General features: G+C 40.2%; 1 protein-coding gene across 2 annotated transcripts in view; it reads right to left on the bottom strand.

The window, feature by feature from the left end:
* ext2 (exostosin glycosyltransferase 2) overlaps positions 1-18338 on the bottom strand; it is a 165667-nt gene that overhangs the window by 142592 nt on the left and 4737 nt on the right. For both annotated transcript variants that reach the window (XM_063061769.1, XM_063061770.1), the window contains 2 exons: positions 9203-9762; positions 4763-4852 (listed from right to left, as the gene is read on the bottom strand). In XM_063061769.1, the coding sequence (XP_062917839.1) occupies positions 4763-4852; positions 9203-9738 (626 nt within the window). In that variant the 5' untranslated portion in view covers positions 9739-9762. The remainder of the gene's footprint in view (positions 1-4762; positions 4853-9202; positions 9763-18338) is intronic.

Genomic DNA, 18338 nt, shown 5'->3' with positions numbered 1-18338 from the left:
AAATATGCTGCTATTTCATCTTTTATAATTGATTCCAGCATCTTCCCCACTACTGATGTCAGATTAACTGGTTTATAATTGCCCGTTTTCTCTCTCCCTCCTTTCTTAAAAAGTGAGATAACATTAGCTACCCTCCAATCCGCAGGAACTGATCCTGAATCTATAGAACATTGGAAAATCATTACCAATGTGTCCGCGATTTCTAGAGCCTTTCTTGCCTTTTCTGCCAAGATGAGGTCACCCGCAGTTATTTTATATTCTATCTGGGTAGCCTCTAACGTGATAGCATGAACACCGATTTCTCCTTCCGGTAAAAAAAAACTTCCCTCACCCTCCTTTCTTCCCCACTCTGGCCTCTTACCTCTTCTCAGCTGCCTATCACCTCCCCTTAGTGCTCCTCTTCTTTCACTTTCTTCTCCTATGGCCTTCTCTCTTCTCCTATCAGATTCCTACATCTCTTGACCTCTACCTTTACCACCCAACTGCTTCACCTATCACCTTCTAGCTATCCTTCCTCACCCTCCCCCCCATTTTATTCTAGAATCTTCCCCTTCCTTTCCAGTCCTGAAGAAGGGTCTTGGCCTGAAATGTTGACTGTTTATTCATTTCCATGGATACTACCTGACCTGCTGAGTTCCTCAAGTATTTTGTGTATGTTACTTTGGATTTCCAGCATCTGCAGAAGTTTTTTGTTTATAAAATAAAAGCTGGTGCTTTTCTGATTAAGCAAAATTGCAAAAATGTTGAAAATCACCAGCAAAATGAAGTCTGCAGTTAAACAAGGCCAGATGATATTTTCAAAAGTTCAAATGTAGTTTTGCCATATGAACCCTTAAGTCACATATCTGTACATTATTACTCTGTACCAGTTACTTTACATTGTAACCAAAATAACAAAGATGCTTCTCATGCCATTGAAAGACAACATTTGCAGTATGGTTCACTTTGGTCTTTTGGCTGTTGGTTGCTGCCCTCCTGTGGAATTGAATAAAATTGCCACAAAAATAATCCCCCAAATTTGGACGTCAGCCATAGAAACATAGAAAATAGGTGCAGGAGTAGGCCATTCGGCCCTTCAAGCCTGCTCCGCCATTTATTATGATCATGCCTGATCATCCAACTCAGAACCCTGCATCAGCCTTCCCTCCATACCCCCTGATCCCCGTAGCCACAAGGGCCATATCTAACTCCCTCTTAAATATAGCCAATGAACTGGCCTCAACTGTTTCCTGTGGCAGAGAATTCCACAGATTCACCACTCTCTGTGTGAAGAAGTTTTTCCTAATCTCAGTCCTAAAAGACTTCCCCCTTATCCTCAAACTGTGACCCCTCGTTCTGGACTTCCCCAACATCGGGAACAATCTTCCTGCATCTAGCCTGCCCAATCCCTTTAGAATTTTATACGTTTCAATCAGATCCCCCCTCAATCTTCTAAATTCCAACGAGTACAAGCCCAGTTCATCCAGTCTTTCTTCATATGAAAGTCCTGCCATCCCAGGAATCAATCTGGTGAACCTTCTTTGTACTCCCTCTATGGCAAGGATGTCTTTCCTCAGATTAGGGGACCAAAACTGTACACAATACTCCAGGTGTGGTCTCACCAAGGCCTTGTACAACTGCAGTAGTACCTCCCTGCTCCTGTACTCGAATCCTCTTGCTATAAATGCCAGCATACCATTCGCCTTTTTCACCGCCTCCTATACCTGCATGCCCACTTTCAATGACTGGTGTATAATGACACCCAGGTCTCATTGCACCTCCCTTTTTCCTAATCGGCCACCATTCAGATAATAATCTGTTTTCCTATTTTTGCCACTAAAGTGGATAACTTCACATTTATCCACATTAAATTGCCATGTATAGCAAATAAAAGATATTTGATGTTTATTCTGCCCACAAAAAAATGAATGTTGTTGTGAAAAACTGTATGCATAATTAAGGTTATCAAGAGTTTAATATAGCATGGATTAAGAGATTTGAAACCTGTGTCAACAGGGCAAACAATTACAATAGGATCTCTTCCAACCTGACGGAAAAACAATCCCAAGAGCTTAAACGGGAAGTTAATTTAGAAGATTTTTGCAGAATCATTTACCAAAAGCAAAATTTAAAAGGGTAATATGTATTAACAGAGATAACAAGCAAAATTTGCAAATTTTAGTTAAAATATCTAATCATTAAAATCTGAATGAATAGGACTGAGCACTTATGAAGTAGAAGTTTTCAGTGCCAGAGGCTGACATAAGTTAAGACTCAATACACAGCTGAACATGCAGTTCAGTGAAGAAGACACATCTTTTCTTGACAAACTTAATAAATATCTCATAGGCAAGTAATAATTTCACTCTGTCTTTGAATGCAATCTCCCAGTGGCTCTTAAAGTAAGAGTACAGTCATCAGATATTTTATGCTTTTGATTTTTAAACTGTGCATGCATGGAGGTTACATATTCAATCTTTTTTTTTGCATTAACATTCTGCACAGAAAATCCACATCAAAATACTGTACTCAAGATCTGAGTGCTCCAAGTATTTTAGAAAGTTAGTTTGAACATCAAGGTCACTTCATTTACTTAATGCAAACTACATCTTGCAGATCTACTTCTAAATTTTTATGTAGAACTTATTAAGATAACATTATTTCTATAATTCTCATTGCCTCAGTAGAACAGCCAGCATAATCAGAGCCCATACACCCCAAAAATTCTTTCTTGTCCTTATCCCCATCTGCCTGAAAACACATACCACCAGAGTTAATGACAGATTTACCCAGTTATTATAAGACTACTGAGGACTACTGGTTCACTAGTACAATAAGATGGACTTATAACCTCACAATCTACATTTTTCCACTTGCACTGCACGTTATCTGTGGCTGTTGCACTTTATCCTGTATTGTTATAGAACACAGAATAATACAGCACAGTATAGGCCCATGATGTTGCACCAATCTTTTAATCTACAAAAGAATCAATCTAATGCTTCCCTCCTGCATTGCCCTCAATTTTTATTTCATCCATGTCCCTATCTAAGAGACTCTTGAAAGTCCCTAATATATTCCTCTAACACCACCATTGGCAGCACATTCTATGCACCCATCCATTTTAAGGGGATTGGAGGAAAGTATATGGTAACAGAAGTAAAAAAAAACTATCTCTGCCATTCCCCCCACCGCCCCCACTTTCCACCAATCACCTTAATATTATGCCCTCTTGGTATGTATGAGACTTTTTCCCCCTGGGCTGGCCACTCCATCTATGCCTCTCATCATCTTGTACACCTCTATCAAGTCACCTCTCATCCTCCTTCACTCCAGAGAGAAATGCCTTAGCTCAGTTAACCTATCCTCATAATACATGCCTTTTATTTCAGGCAGCATCCTGATAAATCTCCTCTGCATACTTTCTAAACCTTTCACATCCTTCCCACAATGAGGTAATCAGAATTGAACACAATACTTCAAGTGTGGTCTAACCAGAGTTTTATAAAGCTGCAACATTATCTCACGGCTCTGTAAGGCAAACCCCCAACTAATGAAGGTCAACATACCACACATCTTCTTAACTACCCTTCCAAATTGAGGGATCTGTGGACGTAGACTCCAAGATCCCTCTGTTGCTCCACACTGCTCGGAATCCTGCCACTTCCCAAAGTGTTGCATCATATCCCGCGCTTCATCCTATCAATGTGCCACTGTAACCCATGATAACCTTCAACACGAGACACAACAACACCAACCTTTGTGTCATCTGCAAACTTACCAAGTTATACCTTGTACTACCTCAATACGCTGGTGTATAATTCGATATGAGTGAACAGTTTTTCCATTGTACGTCAGTATATGTGACAATAACTAACCAACTCCAATTCCAACCATCAAAGGTCAATTGCTTCAACACGGAACCAGTGGTGGTACAAGTTCGGCACTCCAAGTTCCACGTGCCACATGAATGAAATGATAGCTTCAATATCTGTTACATGACAGATTCTGCAGATACTGGAAATCCAGAGCAACAGATTCCCAGTGCTGGAGGAACTCAGACAATTGAAAACAATGGAAATGAAAATAGTTGGATGTTTTTAGCAGAGACCCTTCATCAGGACTCATGAAAGATTCACCATCTGCTTATGCCTTTATAGTCTGGAAATGACACTAGTCTTTTGAAGGGTGCAATGATATTCTAACAGAATATTGAAATAATTTCACCTTGGGGCAAAAACCTCAACTGGCAGTTGTGTACTCTACACCAAAATATATTTTAAACTAAAAGCTGCACAAATGTTAGGGTTAATAATCGTACCTGAGAAAACCAATTAAGACATTATTTTGAAATTACTTTGTGCTTAATATGCATTGGACATTTACATTTATTATATTTCAAACACAACAGAACCTCTTAATAAATATATACAGTAGTACATATCTAGCCAAACATCCTTACCCAAGTTACATTATCCAAATTTAACATCATCTGAGTTGGATGAAGATAAGTTTATGAAATTCTGACTGTAAATCTAAACTTAAAGAAAATTATATTTTACATCAGTTGTAGGCCAATTGGAATAATTCATGAACTGCCCCAAACAGTTGTGAATGACACTGACAGGAAGATAATTCATGTAATAAAATGTTATCTATTCTGACAGGTGAAATAACAGCAAGTATTAAAATGGGAAAGAATAAATTTGTTTCGTGTGGAGTTGGAGAAATATCCAGAAAGCAATAAAGTAATGTTTGGGGCTTGTTTGGGCTTCAAACTTACCTGCCTCGTGGAACATCTAGTGCAGTATTATAATCAGGAGGGCCTCCGGGAAGCATGTTAAACAGCAAGTGGTTTGTCCCTCTATCCCATCTAAGAATAATCAAACCACAGACATTTTTAGATAACAAGCTGCATAACATTTATACAATCCTTAAAGCCTCCCTATTCCATTAAGAATTGCCCCAGATACAAGTGATTCTGCAGATGCTGGAAATACAGAGTAGCACGCAAAATGCTGGAGGAACTCAGCAAGTCAGGCAGCATCCACAGAAAGGAATAAATAATCAACTCATTCCAGAACATCAGAGATGTCCTCCTTCTTCAATGAATGGAGCTTCCCTTTCTCCACTCTTGATGCTGCCCACATCTAGATCTCCTCCATTTCCACCATCACTCCAGCTTCCCGCCACTTTAAAAGAGATAGAGTTCCTCTTGTCCTTACCAACCACCCCACAGGCCTCTGCATCCAATACATTTTGTGTCATCAGCAAACTTACTAAGCAACTCTTCTACTTCCTCATCCAAGTCATTTATAAAAATCACAAAGAGGGGGGCTCGAGAACAGGTCCCTGCAGAACACCACTGGTCACTGTCCTCCATGCAGAATATGAACCATCGACAACCACCCTTTGTCTTCTGTGGGCATGCCAATTCTGGATCCACAAAGAAATATCTCTGAGAAGCTTTCGTTCTCTCATCCTTTATTTTAGACCATAAAATATAGAAGCAGAATTAGGCCATTTCATAGAAACATAGAAAATAGGTGCAGGAGTAGGCCATTCGGCCCTTCGAGCCTGCACCGCCATTTATTATGATCATGGCTGATCATCTCCCAACTCAGAACCCCGCCCCAGCCTTCCTTCCATACCCCCTGACCCCTGTAGCCACAAGGGCCATATCTAACTCCCTCTTAAACATAGCCAATGAACTGGCCTCAACAGTTTCCTGTGGCAGAGAATTCCACAGATTCACCACTCTCTGTGTGAAGAAGTTTTTCCTAATTTCGGTCCTAAAAGGCTTCCCCTCTATCCTCAAACTGTGACCCCTCGTTCTGGACTTCCCCAACATCGGGAACAATCTTCCTGCATCTAGCCTGTCCAATCCCTTTAGGATCTTATACGTTTCAATCAGATCCCCCCTCAATCTTCTAAATTCCAACGAGTACAAGCCCAGTTCATCCAGTCTTTCTTCATATGAAAGTCCTGCCATCCCAGGAATCAATCTGGTGAACCTTCTTTGTACTCCCTCTATGGCAAAGATGTCTTTCCTCAGATTAGGGGACCAAAACTGCACACAATACTCCAGGTGTGGTCTCACCAAGGCCTTGTACAACTGCAGTAGTACCTCCCTGCTCCTGTACTCGAATCCTCTCGCTATAAATGCCAGCATACCATTTGCCTTTTTCACCGCCTGCTGTACCTGCATGCCCACTTTCAATGACTGGTGTATAATGACTCATCATGGCTCATCCATTTTTCCTCTCAGTCTCAATCTCCTGCCTTTTCCCCATATCTCTTCATACACTGACCAATCAAGGATCTATCAACGTCTGCCTTAAATATACATAAAGACTTGGCCTCCACACCAGCCTATACCAAAGAATTCCAGATTTACTACTCTCTGGCTAAAGAAATTCCTCCCCATCCCCATTCTAAAAGGACACCCCTCTATTCTGAGGTTGTCCCCTCTGGTCTTATGGTTATATGGTCTTAGACTTTCCCACCATAGGAAACATCCTCTCCCACTCTATCAAGGCCTTTCATCATTTGATAGGTTTCAAATGGGTCACCCCTCATTCTTCCGAATTCCAATGAATACAGGTTCAGAGCCATCAAACGGTTTTCATATGACAAGCCATTTAATCCTGGAATCCTTTTTCGTGAACCTTCTTTGAACCCTATCCAGTTTCAAAACATTCTAAGATAAGGGGTCCAAAGAACTCTAAGTGAGGCCTCAGCAGTGCTCTATAAAGTCTGAAAATTACATCCATGTTTTTATTTTCTAGTCCTCTTGAAATGAAAGCTAACATCGCATCTGCCTTCCTCACCACAGCCTCAACCTGCAAATTAACCTTAAGGGAATCCTGCACAAAGACTCCCAAATTCCTTTGCACCTCAGATTTTTGTATTTTCTCTCCATTGAGAAAATAGTCAACCCTTTGCCTCCTGCCAATCAGTCACTGTTTTATCTATGCTAGAATCTTTCCTGTAATATCATGGACTCGTAGCTTGTTAAGCAGCCTCGTGCATAGCACCTTGTCAAAGTATATAACATTGACTGATTCTCCTTTTTCTATCCTGCTTGCTATTTCTTCAAAGAATTCCAACAGATTTGCCAGGAAAGATTTTCCCTTGAGGAAACCATGCTGACCACTGCCTACTTTATAGAGCCTCCAAGCAGCCTAAAACCACATCCTTAACAATTGTCTCCAACATCTTCCCAACCACTGAGGTCAGACTAACTGGCCTACAGTTTCCTTTCTTCTGCCTTGCTCCCTTCTTGAAGAGTGGAGCGGCATTTGCAATTTTCCAGTCTTCCAGAACCATTTCAGAATCTGATGTTTCTTTAAAGATCATTACTAATGCCTCCACAATCTTTTCAGCCATGTCTTTTAGAACTCTGGGGTGTACACCATCTGGTCCTGGTGACTTATATACCTTCAGACTTTTCAGTTTCCCCAAGAACCTTCTCCCTAATAATGGTAACTTCACACACTTCATAACCCCTGACACCTGGAACTTCCACCGTACTGCTGGTGTCACCCACAGTGACAATGATTCAGTTTGTCCACTATTTCTTTGTCCCCCATTACTAACTCTCCAGCATTGTTTTCCAGTGGTCCAATATCAACTCTCGCCTCTCTTTTGCACTTTACGTATCTGAAGAAACTTCCGGTATCCTCTTTAATATTATTGGCTAGCTTACTTTCGTATTCCATATTTACCTTTTTAATGACTTTTGTTGCCTTCTGTTGGTATTTAAAAACTTCCTAATCTTCCAACTTCCCAATAATTTTAGAACTCTATTATATGCACTCTCTTTGGATTTTATGTTGTCTTTGACTTCCCTCGTTAGCCATGGTTATGTCATCTTGCCTTCGGAATACTTCTTCCTCTTTGGGATGTACAGTACTTATCCCATGCCTTCCAAATTGCTTCCAGAAATTCCAGCCATTGCTGCTTTGCCTTCATTCCTGCCAGTGTTCTTTTCCAATCAATTCTGGCCAACTCCTCTCTCATGCCTCTAATTTCCTTTACTCTACTTTAATACGAATATATCTGACTTTAGCTTCTCTTTCTCAATTTCAGGATGAATTCAACCATTATGATCACTTTCCGCTCAGAGTTCTTTTACCTTAAGCTCTCTAATCAATTGTGGTTCATTGCACAACCACCTAGAATAGCTGACCTCCCTGGTGGGCTCAGCCATGAGCTACTCTTAAAAAGCCATCTCATAGGCATTCTAGAAACTCCCCCTCCTGGAATCCCGCAGCCACCTGATTTTCCAACCTACCTGCATACTGATATCCCTCATGACTATTGTTACATTTCCCTTTTGTCATGCATTTTCTATCTGCTGCTGTAAATTGTAGGCCACATCCTTGCTACTGTTTGGGGCGGGGGGGCGGGGGTCTGTATATAACTCCCATCAGGGTCTTTTTACCCTTACAGTGAGGAGGGAATCCTTACAGTTCTTTAGCTCTATCCACAACAATTCAACATCTTCTGACCCTGTTTCACCTCTTTCAACTGATTTTCACCAATCTCTCCTCTTACTACCAATTTAGTGCTCAAATAGATATTTTAGATCTTTGGATTCTGCTTATCATTCTTTTCTCAGTATTTCTTTGACCCTCACATTTCTTTATATTTTTTTCTTCTGAACTTCCCAATTCCGGCTGGTTCTCAATTGTGTTCTCAACAAATGCAAAACATCCTGTTTTATTCTGCTAATTTTTACTTTTCGGATTAGCCAGAAGCGCCGCTCTAAATGCCCATCATTTAGCTACGTAGTTGAATTGTACCAAACTGTCATCTTAAAGACTGACAAGCTTTGATTCCACCCCATGTTCGATGATGTCTTTAGAACCCTGTAATTAAATTTTCCCAGTTTTGTGGAAAATAAGCTTGAATTAAAACTCCAATTTTAAAACTTGAAAGCTTCTTCGTGGATAACAACCGAACATAATTAAAATTTCCAGAAATATGTATTAGATCCAACTATTGTTTCAACAAAAAGCCAAATTATTTTGCAAATAAAGAAGTAAACAGAAAGAAACAAACGATCAGAAGAACTCAAGATGTCAGCTATTCCTCTTCTTCAACAGACGTTGCTCAGCCCCTTGAGTACCTCCGCCAAATCGTTTTCTTTTTCCTCCCAGAGTCCTGAATCTGTAGCTTCAAGTCTCCATGTAAATAAACAAAACTCTTCTCAACATACCTGATCAGCTGGGCCAAGGCTTGTGCTGTTTCCTTTATCCTGAGGTTATTCTGATTAAGCATATCAATCGATGGAATAAACAAACATGCCCTATTGATATCATCTGTATAGAAGTCACTTTCAGAAATGGCAGTCAATAATTCATTATATTCTTTGGAAATGGTGTTGCTGACCACAGTACCATGCTCATCCACATACTTTTTCAATGGATAGATATAGACTTTTATTTTGTTCTTGGGATTATACCCACAACGGTATACATCAAAACAAGTGTGCATTCTGCAGCTCAAGTCCCCTCGTTCAGGAATAGGATCATCCTCAGATAATTTGACTTCAGGAACATCATGGATGCTACGCTTTTCAACCGTCCATTCACTGGTAGCTTCTATTGTATTTGGCCAGAACTGAATCACTCCTGTGGCTATAAGTCCGAGTAACACAATTGAGAAAAGTGCTATGTAATAAATTCGATGCTTGGTTTTCATCCTGGGAATAAGGGTTGGGCCCCGACTGCTGTACTTAGTTGAAGCATACATAATGTTATTGCCTTCCAATGGGTTCTGAAAGAAAGAAAAAATACAATTATTCTTGTTCCTACCATCGGGGGAAGGTATAGAAGCCAAACTCAATAACTCAGAACAGCTTCTGCCATCAGATTTCTTCAGTCCATGAACATTAACTCATTATTCTTCTTTTTGTACTAATTTTGTATTTTATATTTTTATGTCTTTACACTGTACTGCTGCTTTAAGACAAATTTCGTAACATATGGCAGCTGTAATAATTCTGATTCTGAAGTGTAGCAGTATCTTTAAAGTCATCCAAGTAGAAAGGTAACTGCATTTTTAATTCAGCTCCATTGCTACACCAATTTGGCATTCAATACAAGTTCAGAATCACATCTAATTTCTTCTTAATATTTCACTGGTTTTAAAGAGGAGGTTCTATGTCAGAAAGCATTAAAATTCATTTCAGCTTATCAAACAGATATTTAGAAGTAAATGCTTTTCATTTAGAGAAACAGTATTAGCCTCACAACACATGGGTGGAAAGAACCTAAGCACCAATGGTTGTTCAATTATTTGGCGATTAGAGAAGCTGCAAATATTCTTATTAAAGCAACGAGTAGCAAAGGAAGATTTAATCGAACCACTCAAGGCTATGACGAGTACTGAGTGAGTAAACAATGGTTTGATCACCAGATCACAGATTTTAGATAACTGGCAAAAGCAACGATAGAAAAATTGGCATTCACTTCCTCGATAGCTGTAGAAATAGGTCCAATGATAACTGCAAAAGCAAAGTGTATACGCAGTACACCTAAAAGGCAAAGAAATATAGAACCATAAAAACCTACAGCACATTACAGGCCCTTCAGCCCACAATGCTGTGCTGACCATGTAACCATGTAAAATCAAAAACATTGAGGAAAATAATCTGAGAATTGCAATAGTTGAATGCTTCTTTCCAAAAATTAAACAGCCATCTCCTAGATTCTGGGACAATGGAACCAAATATATTAAATTCAAAAGGGGAAAATACTGAAATGCAGAAAGTTTTACTATATGGACTGAAAATGCCTTGGCAATATTTCAAAATCATTTCCAGCGGAGAACTATCATCAGCACATAAAGTGGCAGATCAATGTAACATGAAAGGGTTTCTTAGTATCTTAAAATCAGCATACACCTTATTAGGTAAGACACACCTTTCCCAGTAATATTCTTTTACCATAAAGTAACAATTCATGTGGAAAATTATTTCAGAGGAGAATGAGTTAATTTCGTCAATGGGAACATATTCACAGTACACTAGCTACCTAACTAACCAATTAACACACATCAAAGTTGCTGGTGAACGCAGCAGGCCAGGCAGCATCTGTAGGAAGAGGAATCCCTTACTCACTCTTCCTTCAGTTAGTCCTGACGAAGGGTCTCGGCCTGAAACGTCGACTGCACCTCTTCCTACAGATGCTGCCTGGCCTGCTGCGTTCACCAGCAACTTTGATGTGTGTTGCTTGTATTTCCAGCATCTGCAGAATTCCTGTTGTTTAACTAACCAATTATCCACAATTTCAAAAATCTTTGTTTCAGACTGTTACCTCCCATAAAACCATGACACTGGAAGCCCATTTGCAGTCCTTTGCTCTGATCCAGTTAGTCACCAGCTGCAATGCCTTAAAGTTGCTTCACCTTCCACATTCTCCCCCAACAACCCCATGCCAAATGTCAGCATACTGCTCTCTGCCCTTCTACAGCAGTCTTTGCAAAGGTTAGCACTGACACCGATCTCAATTACCAAAACTGTTTTTAAATTCTTGTTATTTCATGTCCCAATGCACAGCAAATCTAATGTGGGAAATATAGTTCATTTTCACAATCCTTTGTAATCGAGAATAAAGGCATGTACAGTACCTTGGCTGGGCAGTTTATTTACATTTGAACTTTTTTTCATTATAATGCTAAACACTTTTTGATCAATGTGATGGAAATAAATGTCAGCAAGTTTCACATTTTAATCTTTCTCTTAGGAAGTGTACAACATGAATTTCAAGTCTTTTTTTGTTGCAAACATCAAGAATAGTTTGTCCTGGTCCAACCACAAATGCTATGGCCAAGAAAGTACACTAGTGCTTTCTGAGAAGGGTGTTCTGCTGGCCCACGTTTTATAGATGCACTATAGAAAACATCCTATCTAGATGCATCACAGCTTGGTATAGCAACTGCTCTGCTCAAGACCACAAGAAATTGCAGGTAGTTGTGAATGCAGCTCAGTCTGCATTAAAATCAGCCTCCTCTCCATGGGTTCTATGTACACTTCCTGCTGCCTCAGGAAAACAACCAACATAATCAAAGACCTCTCCCACTCTAGGTATTCTCTCTCACCACCACCTACTCACCCCACTCCCAGACAGGAGATACAAGAGCCTGAAAAAAAAACACACACACAAAATAGAAAACCTAGGGACATAAATTTAGGAAATCTGTCTACTTAGAATAGTGTGCAAAAATAAACAATGTGGATTTGTTGCAACATAATCACAAATAAAATTGATGGAAGGCTACATAATAGGGAAAGGAATGGATAGATATTAAGCTGATGTGAAGCCTGAATGCCTAGCACAAACCTTTTGGGCAGAAGTCCCAATATTGTGCTGTAAAATTTTGCCTAATATTGTGGAACACAAGGAGAAATTCCTAAATACTCAAATCAGAAACAAATCTTTTCAAAGTATTCAAATATAAACAATTGTAATTGTTATATCACCTAAAATCCTTTCATTTAAAAATTTGTGTCTATTTGGACGAGTTTTATTTACTCCTTGAACAAAATGCTTTCAGTGAAGCTGGGTATTATTAACTATGGTTGAAAATTGCTCAATTTCCCCTACCCGCTTCTGGTTCATAATTTAGCATGTCAAAGGAAGAAGCCATTTGACTTGGGAGTATATGATTAGTCCCAGACATTGTGAAACTTATTTTCCAGAAATCTATTTTCTCTCATGTGCTCATCAACTCCAGTCTGGTTCAGCAACCACTCATTACTTGGAGGCTAACTTACAGCAACAGGGCCCACATTCAGTTGTGAACTTGGATCATCGAAGCTCTGCCTACCAAGTCACTGTGTTGTCCAACCATATATGCAAACAGAGAAGCCGACTGTAAGCTCACCAATCATCAAACTTCCACTCACAATAATCATTCTTTTATTAAACTCTCCCTACATTTCTACCTACTACCACTAACCCAGGGGTGGCCAACCTTTTACATTCCATGCGTCAATCTTTTCATGCACGAGTTCAGATGCGTCATACAACTCTTGTACCCCCATTCAATTCTTGCAAAAATGTTAATATAGACATATATATAGACATGTAAAATTTAGCATTTTTACACAATATATTGATTTAATATAAAAACAAGATAAGCATTACTTACCTTAATGAGACTTTTAACAAATATATTTTGTCTTCTTTTGATTTCCTTTTTCTTAATCACATATTCTTTCCATAACTCAGACCCAAGCACTAGCTTCAGTTTTCCTTCTAGTGTCTATTAAGATCATGTCTTCTATTATGTGAGAAAGTGGTTTCACAAACAATGCACAACGGTTTTCCTGACGGACCCGCTATAAATAAGAACTTATTTTCCCACTCTTCATTGAATTCAGGCTTACCATCACTTTCTGCTTTTCTTTTGCACATTTTCTTTTGCAATGTGTTGGGTAACTGAATGTAAAAACAAGGCTTAATTTTCGAAAAAGTACAAACTACAGATGTTCACAAAGGACGAACAAAGCACAACTCCGTAGCGCACGAGTGTCAACTGTAAACTGACTGGCAAAAACCTGCGACGCAACGCTACTGCAAACGCCTGACACCTCAGGATCAAACATGTATTGAACAGTTATGGAATGACTGCAGAACAAAAGTCCTCCTTTCCTAGTTTGACTCACCAAACATTTTTTTTAAAAATTGAAAACACATTAATGTGAAAGAAGATAAAATTCGCCAAAAGATGTGCACAAAATAATAAAATTGCTAAAAATAATTGCTAAGTTTTAGATTTATTCTCAGTAAAACCCATTTCTAGCTCTAAGCTACTTGAACTCCTGTCAGATTTTTTTTCTACAAATCGGCTTTTGGTCAATACTTTTTGCATGAGTAGGCTTACTTTTTTAATTATTATCACTGAGGTGCAATGTGCCACCTAATCATCCAATACATCACATTTGGTGCATGAGCCATAGGTTGGCCATCCCTGCACTAACCAATGCATCATAAGCAATTTGCAGTGGCCAATTAACCTACACACCTTCTGAATGTGGTTAGAAACCTCTCATTCCCTGGTCCACAATTCCTTCCTTGTTAATATAACCACCTTCACCACACAATTAGTCCATTCAATCTTCCACAATCGAATGCAGTTTATTTGCTACATTTTCCTCAATATATTATTCTGCTCACTCAGATATTGCCCAAATGTTGCCCAACACTGGCATCTACTCATCAAGAAGGAAAACAAACTTTGACTTGCCTATAAAAAGGCACAAAAAACTCAATCGGCAAATTAACCCTACACTTTCAAAATGAAGGGAGGTAACTTCGTCTGCACTATCAAGATGTACATGCTCACCTCTATTGCTCAGTTTCTATTCTGCTAGAACCATCAAACAGTAGACCTTGCAATGCACACAAAATGCCGGAGGAACTTAGCAGGCCAGGCAGCATCTTTAGAAAAGAGTACAGTCGACATTTTGGGCCGAGACCCTTCATCAAGCCTGGAAAAAAAGATGAGGAGTCAGAGTAAGAAAGTAGGAGGGGGAAGGGAGGAAGAACCGCAAGGTGATTGGTGAAACCAGGAAGGGGGGGGCAAGAGGGGTGAAGTAAAGAGTGAAAGATACAGGGCTAGAGAAGGGGGTTTCTGAGGGGACAGAACAGGGGGCCATGGAAGAAAGGGGGAGGAGCACCAGAGCAAGGTGATAGATGGATAAGGAAGGTGAGAGAGGGAAATGGGATATACGCCTGTCTTCCTTATATTACCATGGTTTCTGGAAGGATTGCCAGGATCCAGAAGAAATACATAATTCATACCATCCACAAACCCACAAGGAAGCTCAAATCACAGATTACATGGGTCAAAGATGATCTGATACTCAGGTCGGCTGGCATTTACAGGATTCCCTGTGAATATGGAGGAGCGTATATCAGATGGGACACATGGTGGAAATGTGCATCAAGGAACATGGAGGTGCTCTGTATGGGTTACTTGGAGAACTCGGTGGCAACAGAACACTACATTCACATTGGCCACAGGACTGACTTCGACAACACAAAACTATTGTGCTTTGGGACCACCTGGTAAAGCAGGCCATTGAAATAAAACTAGAGGAAAAGAATTTTAACAAAGATAAGGGTCTCATTTTAAGTAAGAACTGTAATTCGAGTGTAAACAAGAAAGGAGAGCAGAAACCTATTTGGACGAGAACTAACCAATCAGGAGGAATGGACTACAGGGATACAAGTATCACTGGATTAGTCATGCCCAAGCGGAGGGTCTTTTAAGAGACTCTTGGATAGGTACATGGAGTTTAGAAAAATAGAGGGCTATGGGTAATCCTAGGTAATTTCTAAAGTAAGTACATGTTCGGCACAGCATTGTGGGCCGAAGGGCCTGTATTGTTCTGTAGGTTTTCTATCATCCCTGATGAATACGGCAGAGTTGGTCATCAAAACAATGGTTATAATCAATACCTGTACCCAGCTGGAAGCCTGAGAAGAGTTTATTCATCACATACACCAGGAAAGTACTAGATCCTTTTTCACTCTTATGCTATTTTAAAAAGACCTAAAGCACTAACAGCTAGATGAAATGAAAGCAGGTACTCCATACAGAATATTTTGGGCTATACCAAGTTCAATGCTAGTTGGTGATTCTGTGGGAACTGTCAGTTCTCAGCCATTCAGGACTCAGCATGTCCTAAAGACTAGAACAAAATAGGAAATCTTAGGCAGGTTGGAGATCAGATCTTGAGCATGCAACATTCTGAGCTGGATTCACCACACCATCCTGATATGCTGAAATAAAGAGACCAGATATAAATAACCTTTCAGGTATACAAGATGAGTATATCCCAACCTCTGCATCCAAGTAAAATCAATTGGAAGGACATGCAAGCAGCATGAAGGCTCCAAGATAACTGCATGTTGTAGTGAAAGTCATAAAAAGGTAGCTTTATTGTCCACTGGAACAACAAATCACTTATCAAAGTTTTTCAAATTTATAAAATATAGGCAAATAAAGTATTTCATGTGACTAATGGTGTAGAGACTTATTATCACTGAAAGAATAAAGAAGGAATTTAAGTCTTCCCAATCCTCACCCCTTAGCCTGCCCAAGAAAGAAACTAGAAATATAAACTATTCTGACAAAATGATAATGCAGGAACAGCATAATAAGGGAAGTAGATTCATATCTTGAAAGATGAAACACCTTCTCCAGGACCACACTGGATAATTGTACCAAGTTCAAGATGGCAGATTTTGGTGAATCTTCGAAGAATAGAAACATAGAAAATAGGTGCAGGAGTAGGCCATTCGGCCCTTCGAGCCTGCACCGCCATTCAGTACGATCATGGCTGATCATCCAACTCAGAACCCTGTACCAGCCTTCCCTCCATAACCCCGATCCCTTTAGCCACAAGGGCCATATCTAACTCCCTCTTAAATATAGACAATGAACTGGCCTCAACTGTTTCCTGTGGCAGAGAATTCCACAGATTCACCACTCTCTGTGTGAAGAAGTTTTTCCTCATCTCGGTCCTAAAAGGCTTCTCCTTTATCCTCAAACTGTGACGCCTCGTTCTGGACTTCCCCAACATCGGGAACAATCTTCCTGCATCTAGCCTGTCCAATCCCTTTAGAATTTTGTACGTTTCAATCAGATCCCCCCTCAATCTTCTAAGTTCCAGAGAGCATAAGCCTAGTTGATCCAGTCTTTCAGCATATGAAAGTCCTGCCAACCCAGGAATCAATCTGGTGAACCTTCTTTGTACTCCCTCTATGGCAAGGATGTCTTTCCTCAGATTAGGGGACCAAAACTGCACACAATATTCCAGGTGTGGTCTCACCAAGGCCTTGCACAACCGCAGTAGTACCTCCCTGCTCCTGTACTCAAATCCTTTTGCTATGAGTGCCAGCATACCATTTGCCTTTTTCACCGGCTGCTGTACCTGCATGCCCACTTTCAATGACTGGTGTATAATGACACCCAGGTCTCGTTACACCTCCCGTTTTCCTAATCGGCCACCATTCAGATAATAATCTGTTTCCCTGTTCTTGCCACCAAAGTGGATAACCTCACATTTATCCACATTAAATTGCATCTGCCATGAATTTGCCCACTCACCTAACCTATCCAAGTCACCCTGCATCCTCCTCACAGCTAACACTGCCGCCCAGCTTCGTGTCATCCACAAACTTGGAGATGCTGCATTTAATTCGTTCATCTAAGTCATTAACATATATTGTAAACAATTGGGGTCCCAGCACTGAGACTTGCGGTACCCCACTGGTCACTGCCTGCCATTCTGAAAAGGTCCTGTTTATTCCCACTGTTTGCTTCCAGTCTGCCAACCAATTCTCTATCCACATCAATACCATACCCCCAATACCGTGTGCTTTCAGTTTGCACACTAATCTTCAGTGTGGGGCCTTGTCAAAAGCCTTTTGAAAATCCAAATATACCACATCCACTGGTTCTCCCCTACCCACTCTACTAGTTACATCCTCAAAAAATTCTATGAGATTCGTCAGACATGATTTTCCTTTCACAAATCCATGCTGACTTTGTCCGATGATTTCACCGCTTTCCAAATGTGCTGTGATCCCATCTTTGATAACTGACTCTAGCATTTTCCCCACCACTGATGTCAGGCTTACCTGTCTATAATCCCCCGGTTTCTCTCTCCCTCCTTTTTTAAAAAGCGGGAGTGAAAGTTACTTGTAAGATACAGATTGAGGATAATGCAACCAGAGGAAATGCAATAGCTGATACTTACATCTCGAAAGAAAAAGCAATGAAATAACAAAGTAATTGAATCACATTGGAAGGGAAATAAAATAGCAATGACATCTCACATTGCATCTGAACACACCCTACATAATCAAGAAAGTTCACCAATGCCTCTATTTTCTGGGGCGGGTGAAGAGAGCTGGACTATACACATCAATACGGCCTTCTACAGATGCCCAGTAGAGAGAAACTGCGGGTACTGTATGGTAGACACAGGCTCTACAATGGGTAATCAAAACTGCCCAAAACATCAGCGGTACTAGGCTACCTGCCATCAAAGACATACATACAGAAAGATGCCAGCAAAAGGCCAGTAATATCATGAAGGATCTCATCCACCCTGCTCATGGACTGTCTGCCCCACTCCCATCAGGGAGGAGACTATGCAGCATCCATGCCAGGACCACCAGACTCAAAAACAAGTTACGTTTTCCGAGCAGTAAGGCTGATCAACACTCCCACCACCACTACTTTATCATTTCCTGTCAGTCACCTTGGATATAGACACTCCTGTACCTATTGTCACTTTACGCATATACAATCAGTGTATGCAAGCTACCTTA

Source organism: Mobula hypostoma, chromosome 11 (genome assembly GCF_963921235.1).
Source record: "Mobula hypostoma chromosome 11, sMobHyp1.1, whole genome shotgun sequence".
NCBI classification, from domain to species: Eukaryota; Metazoa; Chordata; class Chondrichthyes; order Myliobatiformes; family Myliobatidae; genus Mobula; species Mobula hypostoma.
This window is presented reverse-complemented; position numbering and strand designations above follow the sequence as displayed.